The sequence below is a fragment of the Rhopalosiphum padi genome, chromosome 2 (genome assembly GCF_020882245.1).
Source record: "Rhopalosiphum padi isolate XX-2018 chromosome 2, ASM2088224v1, whole genome shotgun sequence".
NCBI classification, from domain to species: Eukaryota; Metazoa; Arthropoda; class Insecta; order Hemiptera; family Aphididae; genus Rhopalosiphum; species Rhopalosiphum padi.
In genome coordinates, this window is record NC_083598.1 from 45,142,979 (window position 1) to 45,161,688 (window position 18,710).

Below are 18,710 nucleotides of genomic sequence, written 5' to 3' on the forward strand. Positions count from 1 at the left end.
ACCACCCCATATAACCACCCACCCAACAGCACTCGCTCGATCGTCCGCGTCGGCAGCGGCGGTGTTTTTCGCGGATATAATATTGATTCATTATATACCGGCCAATGATGGGCCTAATAGCACATTCGGATAAATAGACTTTGCGTGCTATCCGCCAGCTGTCGACGCCTTCCGCCGGAAAGAGGACACGTCTCGTTTTGTTGGAGACCACTTTAAGTGATTAAAAAGAATGGTGAAAATGAAAATAATAAAACAAAACAACGAAAAATATCAACTCGAGTATATACTCCGCACGAATCGATTGATTTGGGTCCGGCGGGATGACTTCGCCATGCTGCAAAAGCCACAGTAAAAACCTTTGCAGCAAAAGACACATTTAAAGATAACAATATATTATCGCACCTAGGAGGGTCATCGTAAAAATATGACTTTTGAGATCACCGTGTTTTTAATTTGTCTTTTTGGTATAGTTTTCTACTTTTTTTTTACCTTTTTCGTATTAAGTTATAATTTATTTGAACAGAACTTACATGTTCTTTATACTAGTTATGGTAGATATATTTTTAAATTATGCTGTTTGATTGTTTATTATTTTGTTTTGATTAAGCTATAAAATAGCTTAAATAACTTTTATAAACTGTTGCATAACTATAAAAAATACTTACGACTGAAATTTACAATTATACTTACATTATATACGTTTTTTAATTAATTGACAATTTTCATTACCCCGCATTGTAGTACATTTATTATAAAGTGTTGAAACAATATTTTTCACTTATTTTATTTATTTGATGAAATTAATATCCAAGCAGCCGTATTTTTCATCTAGTAGTACATTAGACCTTGTACATTCATCACCGTAGACGATTTGAGCTAAACGAAGCTTAAACACCGATTAAATCCCCCCTGGATGGCCAAGAAGGATAACATAGCTCTAATGACGTTTAGTCGCTATTATTATTTATCATATATTGTTGTGCAAAGGTCTTGTCGGATTTTATAAAAGATATTAAATAACATAATTTATATATTTCACACGTTCTAACGTGTATATTTAGGATTTTTTTTTAGACAATTGTAACAGTTTTTTATTTGACCTTAATATTTTTATAAAATTCAGTAACATTTAATTATAATATATTTATTTGTACAAATATTATTAAATTCATTTTTATTTAATTTTTAAACAATCCAAATATTAAAAACCGGAGAAGTCACACTAGGGTCAAACTTAACAAATCATTGAGTAGGCTACTGCAATTATGGATGTGTTAAAATTCAATAATAAATCATTGTATACGTACAATTAAAAAAAAAAAAAAAAGTTTCCGAATAAATATGGACAGTCATCCTATATTTTTGAATTATAAAAATGTTAATATATATTTATTTTATTATTAGTAATTTATTAATCTATTAGTTATACGATATGGTAAATTAAAAACCTCTATAACTATAACTAGTTATATAAACTAATCTATTATACTATATATTATGATATTCTAAGTATAATATTAATTATTGAAATATATTTTATCATATAACATTATATCATTTGTGTTATCTTAAAAGTAAAAATACCACTTCCCGTAGAATATTTTGAATTGGTTTGTAGTATGAATAACTTATATGTAATCTAAATATTTTAAAAATTTAGTTATTTAGTTATTATAAATAATAATATACGTAATGACAAAAAGTTAAAAAAGTAATATATTTCGAATTTTAACAAAACTACAAAAATAAGACCTAGTTATCTAATCAAACATAACCAAATTATACATCGTTTATAACTATGCACGAGGAGTGTTCAAATTTATAGTTAATGATATAAGATTAATTAATTTATAAGCCGTACTTGTAAAAGCCAAAATATATATTTTTTTTCAATATATTATATCAATTAAAATACAAAAATATAACCATTCATCAACCAAGTATTTTTTAAAACAATTAAAAAAAATAAAAAGAACATGCAATATAGGCCCTGTATAACATTACAAATATTCACCCTTTTTTGTGCCATATGTCTATGATAAATATAAGTTAAACATTGTGTTCATAAAAATATAATGAATCTAGTGAAAAAAGGATTTCCGGTCACATTTTAATTAAATGGTAAACATTTTTTTTTGTTATTTAGTACAAAGCGAGTAACTTCATTTACTTTTATAATTGTTCATGATAAGTGCAATATTTAGAGAATACAGTAGTAAACGCAGTCATAACACTACATGCAACATTACAATAAAAACAATATAATTACCCTAAAATAATATATTATAGAAATTATAAAATTGTATATTTAATATTTGTATATGTATATTTCATTTATAAAAGTAAAATTAGCTTCATAAGTTCGTATAAATTAAACTGTCATACGTTAGTAAAGTTAAAAATACAATTTTGTAAAATCACATGTTTTAATGTTGATGAATAATAGAAAGAACGGATATAATTGTAAATATGTAAATAATTATAATATATGTAATATATATTTATTCCATTCTTATAATTTATTATACAGTTACCTACTATACTATGATAAAAAGAGTTTTTCAGGTTTTTATTGCATTTAGGAGGATGGATAGACACCATCTACCTGACGTAATCGTTCACAATTATTTACAAATGTTTAAAATGGCATGTAATTACAAACAACTTTGACTATTAAATTAAAATTCCCAGTAAAAAATAACAGAGTACTGTTCATTTCAAAAACGTACATTTCCCATTGGTAATACTGAGGTTATCATTTGAATTCTTACCAAAAATAACCAAAACATTTTTTTAAACCTATTCATATTTCAAGTGGTCATAATATCTAAATTCTAAAACGGCAATTATTATCGTCATACTTAAAACAGATATCGAGTGAATTTCAGCTCATTAAAATGTTCATGTTTTTTTGGTGAAAGACATTAAAAATTCAAAAATACATTATGACATTGTAGTTAAAATTTGAATAACGTGTTATTTCAAAGCTAAAATGACAAAAAATGTATTAGTTTTGAATAAAAATATAAAAATTATCAAAAGTATAATATATCATCATAACATGACTACATTCTATTGTAGATTAAACTTTGAATCATAAACATTTTGTTTCAATGATTTCTTAATTGTGTAAGTTTATAAATATATTTATACAAATGTACATTATACACAGTATTGTTAATTCCTAATAAAATTGTTTGAAAATGTCACGTTTTAATTTATTTTTACTATCCCCTCTATAAGAGTTTTTGAACTTGACATATTGATTATTTCGTTTATACAGCAACTGAAAATTATAGAAACCATATTATATGATTACGATTTACACAACCACAGATGCTTAAGTGCAATAAGTTGCAACGGGAAACCAAAACCAAAACTAATTACCTATAACATAATGATATGAATGGTATGGCAAGTATGATGTAGGAGGTGCGTATGCTTAAAAGGGGAAGAGATATGTATTTTATACGAGAATTATTGTCCTATTATAATTTATGTGGGTTTAAATATATTATATAAAAGCAGACTCACTATTATTTTAATGCAGTGATTTATCGTCGGGTAGCAATATTATTATTGTCATTTAAGGGAATCGCTTTATTGCAGCTGGTATTCGAGTTTTCGGAAAGGACGGCGGAATTACTGTTTACACTGCTTACATGCCTATTACCTATACATGGACGCCACGCCATCATCGGTACAGTTCACAACCGAATCTAGAGGATTCTAGTATTCTAAGTACATTTAAGGAAACAAGTTTAGAATACTAATATTAAATGCGTACAACATACTTACATAAGTGGACTTCAAATTAACAACAAAAATTTCAAAAATAGAATGTTATTATTTAAAAGGTAGATGGCTAGTATTGTTTATGATAAGTTATAATATTTCAATCCATTTTCGTGTTTATTCAAAATCGATATTTATTGAAATACTAAAAAAAAAAAAACCGTCACAAAATAAATACGATATTAGTTCTTGACCGCGCGATGCTATGAAATTCTTATAGAATCAATGTTTTGTATAAACTTGAAATAAAAATCAAACAATAAGAGTACGACTTTTATTACTCTTAGTAATTCCATAAACAATTATTTTCCTATAAAACATATACCCGTCAAAAAGTAATTAGAAAACAAAATTAAATAAAAATAATAAAGATAATAAAAATAAATGTTATGCAGGACATTCTCTATCGTTTATTGGTCCAGAAATCGAAATCTTCTTCGTCTTGGAGGACTAAAATTGAGTATCTCATAGATATATAAAATTAGTAATAAACATATGTATTTTATGTGCTTTGTTTTCAATTGACTATACGAACTAACGGTGTAATGCGTTACTTCTTCTATTGTGTTTTAGTTTTTTTTCACTGATATTATGAATATATATATATATATATATATATATATATATAAGCTTAATACACCAATACACGCATAATTTTATAGTAAAAACCGAAATAATGTTTGCTGTATTTGATTTTGTATTTGATTATAATGTTACATTTATACGAAATATTAGACTCGAATGACGGCTATCTTGGGAGGGTTTGAGGCTTATATAGAACCAAAATCGTCTAGCCGACTGCTACGCCAGATACACTTATAATATATTAATAAATATAATATATATATATATTGTATAAACTAACACATAAAATAAATAAATAAACGCAACTGCGTTGTAAAATCAATAGGTTTGTCGTTCCACTCGGAATCTTCGAATAAGGCCAAATTAAATATGCATATACAACAGGTACGCAGCGCACGCGCGCGTGCATTGGACATAGCATCAAACCGAATTGAAGTGAAAAGTCACAAGGTTAGGTACTTATAAATAAATAAACTATGGCTTTGAAAAAAAATTCGTCCCCGAGCTAACGTTAACGACGTATCCCATAATAGCTATTCCATAATATATACATAAATATTTCCGTGTCATTTACGGCGTAATACGTTTTTGCCGAAAAAGACGGAACAGTTCAACCGGCAATATGACGGCCAGCGCAGCATCTGTGGCGCGGCGCCGCTTCATATACTTGGGTATAATATTATTATTAAGACACATGCCCGCTGCAGAGGTGAACCGTAAGAAAATGTAATATATAATAATATTATATACGAAACACGTAGCGTCAAGTACATGGATCGACCGACACGCCGCAAACTCATGATATTGTTTTGTGAGATTTTTTTTTGGATTTATCCATAGTGTTTACTAAAATCATTAATTAAGTATTGAATTGCCAGAAATGTCAAAACGAATATGTGCCAGTTTCACATTATGTCATACGGTTTAAGGTAAAATTTAAAATCAATGTAAGTACATTAGTTTAAACTAATGTACACGTTTTATTTATTTTTTTTAATATCCATTGTTATAATAATAGGTATGTATATTATGTTCTTTTAAATAAAACTATCCGTTATGATAAAATTAATGTTTGAAAATAGGTAACCAGAAAAAAAATTGTTACTATTCCAATCTAAAATCTTAATTCTTATACACGAATATATCGATAACTAAGTAGGAAAACAATTACATTAATAACGGCAAAAAATAAATAATGTTCTAAAGCTTAAAGTTACTAGTAAATAAATCAATCAGTTGTCGATTTATAATCAAATCATAGTTAAGGTAACGAAAATTAAATTAAATACTATAATTGTATTGTTTAAAAAAAAAATCGAAAAATTTGAAACAACTCTTTATAGACTTATAAAAATGAAACTTGATAACATCATAAAAAAAAACCCCATAGTTACGAAATACGAATATTATTGGAATATTACAAAACATTCATGTATTACTCAAAACTGAAAACAACTTGGGTTTTGTTATTTAATAAAAATATAATTCAACAATAACTTAAATTGATTTATTAATTGAATGATTTAAGTAGGTACAAATCTACTAGTGTCTGTAACAATTCTAGTTTTAATTAATTTTTATATATTTACTAAAAAATGTAAACTATATGCATATAAGTGAAATAAGTTCACTTAAACTATTAATCATATAAATATTAAACATCACTTGCTGAATTTTTTAAAAAAAATATTGAAGAATGTCAATAATATAACCTCGATGAAACGATTGAAAAGAGTAAAACAATAACTGTAAACAATTCCAACTAGATAAATTTCCAATTTAATAAAATAAGGTAATAAAATATTGCAAATCAACAAATATATAAATTTACTCAGATTAAGACTTTTTGAAAAAAATATATATATTTGAAATATAGATCTCATTTATTCATGATAATCTCTGTAAACTATTTATGACTTGTGATGTATATTATAATAACCGTATATTTAACAATATATTAAATTGTTATAATATTATTGTATGATTTTATTTCGATTTGTTGTAAGAGAAAAGTATTAAGTATAAGTAATTGTATTAACGTCATCGGTATATTTTTATATTTGAGATCCAATAAGAAAAAAAACTCTTAAAGATAAAAGGTATTCACACTAATTTAGAACTTAACAAAAAGTTTATTTCTAGATGGCTGTTTGAGTGTCTTATTAATAAACTTAATAGATTTTTTTTGCCAAGCCAGTCTCTAAAGAAAACATTAAGACGCTATACACGTACTACTTATGTAACTTCTTAAAATGTATTACTTCACTGCGTTAAGAAGGGCAAGTTCGTCAAAAAGTTAAGAAGTCATAAAAAAAATCACCTTGAAAAATTAATATTGTAGCGCAAAGTCAAATAAAAAATAATAACAATCAACTATGACGTGTAAGTAACGAAAGAGATAACACTTATATAATGTAGTACTGGTTTTAAAAATATGTAATGAAAATTATTTAAGTTCAAAAAACAACAAATAATATAATTTTGACAGTAAAAATTAACTACCATACATTTTTCCTTGTACTTTGGAAGTGTTTAGGCAGAGTTGTAAGAAGATAATATAAAATATAAACAAAACTTAAACATATAACGATATTTAAAATATAAATACATTGGCTCAAAGATTAAACATTTCAGATTCACCGTTGATGAAATATAATAATATACTTTATATTATATTATTAATTAAAATACATACTTATTTAATTAATTCACCGTATATATATAAATAATAGGTGATTTACCATTTAATATAAGTAGAGTGAACATAACTTTGTATGTAACCATGTATTTATTCAAATTTAGATTTTTAAGTATAATTATAAGCATTGTAATAAAACATAGATTTGTTTAAGATGACGGAGTATCGTGCACTTATTATTATAAATTATTTATTGGATAATTTTTTTTTCTGTTTTTAATTTGGATGCATTTTAATTGAAAATCAATTGAATAATATTATAATCAGTTATAATGTATAGTCATCATAAAATCAATAAGTTTATCGTTCAGCTCAAAATTTAAAATATAATAATTCTTAAATATACTTAAAAATTTAAAAAACCAGAATTTGAATACATATTTAGTTTAAAAATACATATTCGAGTGAATATCCTTAATAAATCACTCTATATACACGAGAGCAAAAGTTTCAAGTGTTACAGCCAATATTTTTTTTGAGAATTATGTAAGTAGGTATTATTTTTAATAATTTATATATGTGTAAATCACGCTTATTTTACCATAGTATTATTATGACCAATGTTCATCAATTTTAAGATAAATGATAATCACAAATGTAGTACGTTAAGCGAAGTAACGTGTGTTCAGCAATGATTTTTTTTTTTGCTATTTTTCTACGTTTATTCGATTTTGTTCAAATGTTGTTTCGTATTTCTGCCCCGCAGCGAGTAAGACACACCTGTGCACTCGGTGTTTATCGATTGGCTCATATGTACCCTTCCTTCCAACGGTTGATTTGGACACAATTCCCAGATAACACAAAATATACGAGTATATTTACAGTATATTTGACATAGATGTAGTTCTCAAAACAATGGTATATTTTAATTGAAAATTTTGTGATATCTTATTTTTTAAATAAATTGAATTTTTTATATAAAACTTGCTACACATTTATAAATTATTATGTTTAACATAATTTTAATACATCTATTTATGAACTAAACAACTATGTATTAGTATATATTATGGTTTATGTCTATATAGATCTAAAAAAAATTAGTATAAGTTATAAGTAGAAGAGTAGATAACAAAAAAGTAACCAACACCGGACAATAAAAAATAATGTTATCTACTGTATACTATACTATACTATACTGCATACTTTTATTATTTTAGTAATTATCCAAAATATTTTTCTCTCTATTATTTAAAGTTCTACAACAAAATGGATTTTTAAAATGTTTCAAATGTTTCAATATAATTTAATATTACACTCTGTATACCCTAACCTATAATGATGGAAAAGAAACTTTAATTCATATACATATTATATTGTATAAGGAGCCATGTAGAAAATTCAAATCAAAGTTACATTTAATGAAAGTCAGTAAAACAAGTGAAAGGCTAAGAATTATTTTAGCTACGAAAAAAATACATATCTTTCTGTGTCACTTGCAAATACATTAATACACTCATAAATCTTTTACAAAATGTGAGTTTACATTATATACCTATGTACTTTGTACGTTGATGTATAATTCAACAATTTTTATGAAATATTGAGAACTCAAAACATTGTATTTTGCAACCGATTCATAATTATACATTAGTAGGTAGGTATTCATATAATAATTTTTAAGTGTGTGTAAACCAAAAATGATTTACTGAAAACAGAATTATAGTATGTACCTATTTAATAATATTCGAATTAATCGCTATTTCACCGTCTATTAATTAAAATGTAATTATAATTGTTTACATTATATACTATTTATAATTTATATCAATAGTTATTCAGGTGCTTATCTGTTATTATGAACCTTCAAAATAATTATAACCTCGTCTTTTTTTGTTTATACACTTTATTAAAACACTATATTAGTTAATATTGATTTATATTGAATTTCATTGTATTATATTTTATTATAGTAAAAAATATAAAAAAAAATAAATAAATTTATATAAAAATAATAATATTTTCATAAATACGAGTATAATATTATATAAATTATAAAAATTATACCTGCAGTGTTAGTAAAATTAACCTAAACGAATCTTGATTAAATAACTCGTACACCCACATAAATAACTTTAGATAAATAATAATCCAAGAAATTAAACGGTTAATCTTTCGACGTCTTTATTTGACGATCACGATAATATCACATTAAATCTATATTTTAAGTATATACAACTTAATTTAGACTACATCATTTATTATATTTTTATAATAATAATATTATGAATTATCGTGTTGTGAGTAAAATCAAAATTGCTTAAATTGTTGTGATACCTCTAACAACTAGATATAATTATTGATTCTGGTCGTATATATTAGTTTGAATAATAATCCTTACATAATTTAAAATAAAACTCATATCATAAAATGTTTAAATGATTATAAACATAAATGGCAGTCATCATTAACCATTACCAAATATTGTATCGTATTATACTATACATTTATACTACTTTTACTTTTGACTAATATAAGTCCTGTTATTAAACACTATATAATTGTAAAGACAATATTATATAATGCATCAATGCATGTATACTCGTATTGTTAAATTAATATATTATATATTTCAAAAATGTTGTATAAAATATGAAAAAAAAAAAGAATAAAATTAGTGTGTAATTCAAATAAAATATCCAAAATAAACTTAAAGAGATACACAACCAAATAAGGTATAAATATCGCATGTTGTTCATTGCAGTTTATGGTGAAGATTGAATACATTTGGATTCAATAGTAGATAATTGAATAATAATAAAATAAATAAGCAATGACTCTTTGTAGATTTTCTAACGCTTAAAAAGACTACTACATTTTTATAAAATATGTTGATCTTGCCAATTATTAATTTCAAGTAATATTTATTTTTAATATATTTATTTTAATTCTGATTAAACTCTACTTTTAGGTTAATGTAATGTTTACGTTATTGATAATGTTAATAAGATGGATTAGTAAGTAATATAAATTGGTAAAATGTATAGGTATCATTTAAAATTAAAATAATTTTCTAAAAAAATATGATAGTATTTTAACTAATATTATGTAAATAATATGCATACGTGTAATATTTTATTTAACATTAATATATTATTTAAAATGAAGTTAGATTAATTCAATACACGATTCAGAAATATTTTGCTTAAAACATAAATATTATTTAGAGATATAATAAAAACAGTTTGATTTTTGTATTATGAAAACTGTGGTAATTAGAATTATTTAAAAATTAATATAATACGAACGTATTTTTGCAATAAATTCAACACTACAATTTAATATTTTGTTTGATATTGAACAATTTTATTATACATGTAATTCACTAAATGTATTGGCTAATTAATCAATTTGATTATATTATGGTACACGTTTTTCAAATCTATAGTAATTTAAATAAATTATAGAAATAATGGATTTTTTTCAAAATCTTAAAATAACATCATTATGATTTATGACATAACTATTGTAAATAAGTAATAACATAAATTAATATTATTTTATGGGATAATTTTTCAAATTGTTTTCGAATAATAGACTGAGGAAATTATTATTATTATTTAATAGAAAATGAATGATAACCGATTACAAAAAGTAATAATATGTTACCTGAATAAATGTGGTAGGAATAGGTCCCTACTTATAAACATTAAGTAGTTATAATCCCGAATAATTTTAATATATGGTTAATTATAAATAATTGATCACTAGTATAATCAAGTTCAAATGTCGTTTTAAACTTACTAATCGTTTATTTAAAAAAAAAAGTAATGTGGTAAGTATTATAATGTATGGTATTATACTATTATAGTCTATAACATATAATACACGATGTTATCGATTCGTATTCGACTAATTATAATACAACTATAATAATATATGTATGATTTTTTTTTTAAATTTAAAACAACTGTTCTTACTGTACTATAATATATTATGTTGCGCTTGGCTTTGTTATTAAAAACATATAACCGAACTTTCAATGAGTGTTTTTCAGCCGTATTTTGGCCTGTTTTTGATATACGGCCGTGTTGTGCGGTCGGGGAAATTGATTGTTCCGCGGTGCGACCACAGCGGTGGTTGCCGCCACTGCAGGAGGGATGAAATCGAACAAAGCACATATACATGTCAAGTGAAGTGAACCCTTTGTATATTCATTACTCATTAAATTGAGCACATGTATATCTATACTGTTTCGCTACTACGTCATTCGTTCGACATCTATTACTTAACAACCCACGAGAAGCTACTAAGGATAATTTGTTACGGCTACAACAGCTATACAGACAACCAAACCTAACCTAGTGCGGTGTGTTCATTAGACAGGGATTCATCAGCACTGAATAAATATATATTATTGTCAAAATAAATGCGATCATGTTTGCTGCGATTGGCAATGCCATTTTTGAGAATAATTGCCTAAGTAGTACGATACCTGTACACAAAATGTGTATATTATATATGTATACTGCAGTTTATAAACTATATAGCAATATTATCTTTTCAAAGCTACATCACTGTAATATACAGCAATTAGATCAAAGTAACTGTTGTGACTTGTAGCACAGAAAATAAATTGTAAATATTGCATTTTAATCAATACGAATTTAATTTACATGTACTAAGATAATAATGTAATTATAAGTAGGTACAACCTCAAATTAAAGTTATTTATTTGGTTTAATAATAATAATAAATTTAAAAAAAAAACATTGAAGTAGTTATTATTTCATTGCTTCATTGTATACAGATAAAAGACATTTATTTATTGTCAGTTATCACACAATGTACATTAATTATACTATATATGTATATAATACTAATATTATATTGAATATTAAGATGTAGTATGTACAATACACAGTTTCTAACGGATGGAAGAAAAACCTATAATTTAATTTATTAAATAATAAATAGTTTTAGAGGTGCAATGAACTTATATTCAAAAGTTATGTGTTTGATTAAACCTAATATTTTGAGTGCTCTACAAAAAGTATATTTTAAATATGTTATATTTACTATATAGATGTCATCATTTCCAGAGATAATTAAAATATAAAATTATTGTTAGATTTTTATAATTTAGTTATTTAAATTTTAAATATAAGAATATAAATACGAGTACATCATGAATTAATAGATCAACACCATTGACCTCAATATAATACTAAAAAACATGTATTCTTATAATAATCTATATTTAATTTAGTGGAACGTTATTGAATTGATAATAACATCATTGACGAAGCTCTTTTAATTAATTTAAATTTGTAAGCATATTTATTATTTAATAAACAATAGTACAATACCTTCCGACGAATTCGATGTCAGCAAAAAACTACATTCTTTGACTACCAATGACAAAAATTAAAAATATAAGACATAATAACATAATTTTTTCCTAAAAGTATAAATACAAAAAAAAAAATAATAAAGAATGATATTATGAGATTTGAATAGTAGAATTATTATTTTCCTACTAAAAGTTTCACACAATTATAATGTTACTATACTCATAAAATGTAATATTCAACACGTTTTAAATTATAGCTAAGTATTTATGAACTTTACTTGCACTATAATCATCTCAACATGTTATTACTAAGACACATAAAATATACAATTTGTCAATATATATTATATATATAATATATATTGCAAATTGTATATCGTTTTAAATACATTCTCAAAACAAATAAATATACGTTAATACTGGTATTTTGAAGTAACTGAATAATTTCCATTGTTTACCTTCAATTTCGATATCAGCTGGGGACAATATAAGTGGCGTAGCTCCTTGAGATTTTGATCTTTTTCCACTAGTATTGGTTGTCATTATTTAACACTGTGAGCATAAAGAATACTAATTTAAGGGTTTACATATGAGTATTATACATTTATACTAGGAAAACTATAATACTGTTGAGACGATCGTTTTATTTTGCTCGCGCAGTTTGCATTTCAAATAATCTTAAATTTTATATAATAAAACTCATTTGGCATTTCATGTTTAAAATCTAATCATAAACATTTAAATATATATAACACTAGCCATTAAAATATAATATATACTAAATTTATCTGTTAAAATTATTCTATTCACTTTTTGGCTAATCAAATGTACTGCTATTTATCTAACTACATTGTCCGCATTACTAAAGTATTACTTAATAATATGTACTAAATTTAATGAATAAATTAATATTTTATTCAATTTATTTAAATGCGCATTTTTAAACGTGCTTTGAAAATGTTATCAAACCGAACGATTTACATACAAATATCATACAATTACAATGTACTATTGAACATTCTGAATTAAAAACACCAATCTAACCAAAAAAAAAAAAAAAAATGTTAACAACAAATTATGATGAAAACTTGTATACTATTTTTTAATTAAATATTCTATATTTAGGTTACCGATCTTAAGAGGCCGATTTAAACCACTTGATAAATCGTAAATTAAATTAAAATGTACTATATGATAATAACTAATAAGTGAGTATTGAGTATTATTTATTTGATAATATTTTGGTCGGTATAGGTTATAACCTATATAGTCTATTAAGTTTTTAAATGGGTTTACTTATTAGTTCATCAGGTTATTTTGACAGTTTCATATTAACCTGTCAGTAACTATTAATGTAAGTAAATTAGTAACGTACAAAGTTTGACTGTCAATTCATAGTTGTAATATTTTAAATCATATAATTTGTGTGTTCAAGCTATAATATTCTAACTTTAATTTGTATTAGGTACATTAAACAACGACAATAACAAAACACAAAACATTATTCCGTTCGAAATATTATTATTATAGTTTGTTAGCCAATAAACTTCACGTGTTAGCCACTATTTTTAAAATAATATAATTTTATTAATGTACCATCTTGTTGAAAAAAAATCTCTTATGCTCCAACATTATTTCTAACAAGTGATATTTCAACGGAAAAAAAGGACGTGACCGATGAAATTCTAGGAAACGCGCATCGTATAATATATAGGCGTATGTCCTCTACTCGCAATATATAACATATACCTAACCTAACCACTATCTCAGTGAAATGAAATATTTCGTTCGTACACACTTCGGTATAATTTATGCGGTTGACGGACACTGGCAGTTCATCGCAAGACATTTCGCCATACCATTATATTATATTGCACATACAGTCGTGTACGCGTTATTCCACATAACAAAACTGCAAAAGTATAAGACCAGCTGAGCAACATTTTATATTACTCCACCGACGCCGGCGGTTACTGTGTGTTACACATATGTCTGGTATACCTATATATACCGTTAATAAACAAATATGTATATTATACACTACGACGCTAATGTAATTTCTCCGTTTCTCTGTTTCTATCTCCGTATTCACACGTGTTTCGCATTTCTTTCTCTCACTCTTTCCTACTCTTTATCTTTATCTATGTCTGCCTATCTCTCCCTCTATTCTCTCTCTCTTTCTCTCTCTCTCTCTCTCTCTCTCTATCTCTGTTTTAAACATATGCACATTACATACACACACACTATCTTTTTCACCCTCGCCCTTCACATGTATTTTCCTACTTTCCATGAGCATACAATATATACCTACTTACAAGCAGTGTATATTCCATTTTAACTGTTCTGAATGACGGCTATTGCTGATGCGTGGTATTGTGGTCGACGATGGAAAGAGCTTTTGATACCTTCGGCGATAAATTCAAATAAGGAAAATAATGTAAACGAGCAATAAAAATAAAATTTCTATAACGATATCATTGAAATATATGCACTAGACAATATTTTGGTACAATTCCACAAATGATTGCACTATATTAAATATGTATTACTAAAACAGCTGGTTTTGAACATCGTTTGTGCAAATTCCTATTGTAGTGCACATTAACTTATTATTACGCATAACATTGATTGTTTTCATGTAATTATAAATACATTAATATATATTGTACAGTAAATTAATTATAAAATACATTTAAATATTTTAAGTTTAAAATATTTCATAATTTGCATAAATACTACAATTTCTTATTTATTTATAAATATGACATTGGCCGCAATTTGGCACCACCTATAGATACCATCCCAGCTGGTGTTAAACTCGAATACTTGATATATGTTATTTCGCTAATTATTATGCTATGTGAACAAAAACAAATTTTTTTTCAAGTAGAAATAAACCGACGATTTTAAAATAAATCTCTACATCCATTCTTTCGTAAGCTGTAATAATCTTTCTTTCTGACATTATATCAAAACTAATCTCTTTTAGATTTAAGATTTAACGACTAAAAATAATACATATAAAAATAAATAAGAGCCATAACACTTTTAAAAAGATTATTTATTCAATTAAATGTTAAACATTATGAATGTATATATTCAATATAATAACGTTTCTATGATAGTCTCTCTGAGTAATTTTAATATAGGCTCTATTACATCACATAACGTTTTTTTAAATGTATTATTCATATTATCAATAACTATTGTATCAAAATATTGATTGATCTATACTCATGTTTATTTAATTTGGAACTAGTCCTCTTTTTTCAAACTTTCAAAGCTTTTATAATTATAATTTAAAAAAGTAATAACTGCAGAATTAAGAATTTTATTGAGATTATAATTTGTGATATTATTTAATGTATTGAAATATACAAAATTATAATTTACTTCAAGTTAAACATTATTAAACATTTATTATAATATAGTTTCACAATTTATCACGCCGCATATTATATTAAACTGGAATATACATTTAATCTGTTGTAAAGTATAAATAAATAAAACTCATTGTCAAATTATTAAATAAAATGTTTTAAATCAGATCAGGTTAGAACAGTACTTTTCAGTATTTCTACAATCTCAGCTAAAGATTCTAAAGGTGCTGTGGCACCCCCAACACTTTTTAATATAATATACTCAGCGGACCAATCCACCCATCTGGATACTAAAAAAGCTGAATGCGAAGACGAAAAAGTCATCTTCTCTATTCATATTAGTTCTGCTACAGTCTCAACATCTCTTTAAAATTACATCAATAATTTATCACAGTGGTACTCTCACTAAAGCTTTAAAGCCAAAGAAAATAAACTATCGACACTACTTTTGCTCCCCGTCATATTAACCTTCATTTCTATAGTCGAACAACAGACTTATAAGTTATAAGTCTAGAGCGCGGATTTCTATGCAATTGCATATTTTTTTCCTTTTAATATTTTTGGATTTTTGTCAGTTATCTTCACGAATCATCATAATTTGAAGCTAATGGTGAAGTTTTTTTTTGCATATTTCTGCATATTTAAATGTTATTGCATATTTTGGCATATTTTGGCAAAATTCAAAATTTATTGCATATTGAAGCGAAAATTTAAAAAAATGTATAAAATATTATTTTGTCAAGTAGAAAAATTAAAAGTAAATTTCGAAAACATTCAGCTCGAAGATCTTTATCAAGACCCGACAATACTTAGTTGCTTCAAATATGCCCCAATAACTTCGGTTGACGTCAAACGTTCGTTCTCAGTCTTTAAAAATACGTAAACCGATAAACGACACAGCTTCACAAAAGAAAAACTTGAAATACATATGATTATTCATTTTAAAAATAAATTAAGTTCAGAAAATTCCCTAAATTTTTTTTTATTAATTATTATAAGTTTTATTGTAAAATTTAAATAAATAAAAAATTCTTACATATTTCCATAATTTTGACTGCATATTTTTTTACATATTTTCATGATTTAGACTGCATATTGTTTGCATATTTTCATTATTTTTACTGCATATTATATGGCATATTTCGATAGTTTTAAGTGCATAAAAATCCGCGATCTAGTTATAACAAACTCGGACACAACCGAATATCAAGGCCATACATTCGAAAAACGTCAAACATACGCCAAACATATCCACTTAACAAAACTAAAATCAAATAAACGACACTACTCAGACCCATCCTAAGAAAATATTCTAAAATACCTTTCAAAACCAAAATACAAATCTACAATCTTACATTTCAACACATATGGTATTCATATTTGGAGTTTTACCCAAAAAACCAACAAACAAAAAACACAAGTCTTCCAATCAAAAATCTTAAGACTTATTACTGATGATGCCTCAGACATTTAAAATCGCACTCTTCACAGGGACATCCATATTTCTACAGCCAAACTCCATTACTCTAACATTTATAAATCGCCTGCAAAATAATTTCAACTTTCATGTTCAAAATGTACTGTCTATCTTCTTACTCGGAAATTCCCCCAGGAGGCTCAAGCAAAAAATAATTAACAAACTGAAATAAAAACAACGTAAAAATACTATCATTGGATGATTCTTCACCTAGGTACGTCTACAAGTTATTGTATATTTGTTACTCCTTATGCTTATTGTACTAAATTTTGTAGATTGTATAATTTCTTTAAATAAAAAGTAAAAAAATGTATTTTTAATTTAAATGTACCCTCAATGACTCAACAATCTGTTATTAAATTTGTAATGTTACCTATATATCTAAACATATTAAGGAAATTGTTTTCAAATGAAAGCAAAATAAAATTTTAATGAAACAAAACATTTAAGGAAAACAAAAACAATATTATATTAATTAATTGTTATATTTGTATACGACTACTTGCGGAATAATAATTATACTTGAAATACATATATTTTGTAAGCTGTCTGGCAGTAAAAGGTGAGGTATTATTGTCCACTTTTACATGGGGTAAGTGTAGGTATATATGTATATATAATGATGATGGCTGGGTGAGTAAAAGAGGGCCGAGGTCAACAATAATAATTTTCACTATTGTACACGCAGTTTGAACGTGGAAAAAAGATAGCGCTCTCAGTCTGGGGGGCATTTTGATTTATTTTTCACATTGTCCGCTAGTGATGTAAAACACACTTGGATACTAAAGCTACCCAAACCATTGTGTATACCATTTTCCGTCTACACTATTTTGAAAATGCGGTCACGCAATTTCAACCTCTTATCGATCCGCACAGTAGTTGGGCGTCATTATAGTGCTTACCACATCGAATAGCCAGTGTCAAAGAACGAATAATGAATGGGTAGATATCGTCGGCGGTTGTGAGAATTGTTTATCAATATTATTCAATAAAGATTAAAATGTACACGGCACGCATTGAATAATTTGTCAAAATTTTTTAAAATACTCTCGATACAAATCTCAAACTATGCGATTAAAGTATTATCTTTCTCAATTATAAAAATATATTTATCCATTCAATAAATTCAACAAAAATAAAGAAATAAAGTAACACAATGTTTACATATAATATTGTACAATTTATCTATTGTAGTACTGTTTAGAAAACAATCGCGAAAAGCTTATAACTAATTATGCAAACCTTTAAATTCTTATTTTATTCGATATTTTACTTCAGATACCTATATGTGCATTTGCGGTAAAGTTTGCTTTGGTCAAATATTATAAGTTAATGCCATTATAGTATTAAGAAGAGTTCTACCTCACACAATTTTGGTTGTCTAACCAAATAACACATGATGCGTCGTTTAGTTTATTTAAACATCCATCAGATCGTATCTAAACCGGCAGCAGTAAAGCGATTTTTCATTTTACATCCCAT

The 18,710-nt window shown here is 25.6% G+C and overlaps 1 protein-coding gene across 2 annotated transcripts in view; it reads right to left on the reverse strand.

Moving 5' to 3' along the window:
* Positions 1 to 18,710, reverse strand: part of LOC132923469 (solute carrier family 12 member 6) — a 253,901-nt gene that overhangs the window by 155,404 nt on the left and 79,787 nt on the right. Inside the window, exon 2 of one of the 2 annotated variants that reach the window (XM_060987487.1) lies at positions 12,830 to 12,923. The exons of the other annotated variant lie outside the window; for it this stretch is intronic. Coding sequence (XP_060843470.1) covers positions 12,830 to 12,914 — 85 coding nt within the window. The 5' untranslated portion in view covers positions 12,915 to 12,923. The remainder of the gene's footprint in view (positions 1 to 12,829; positions 12,924 to 18,710) is intronic. 2 annotated transcript variants of the gene reach the window in all.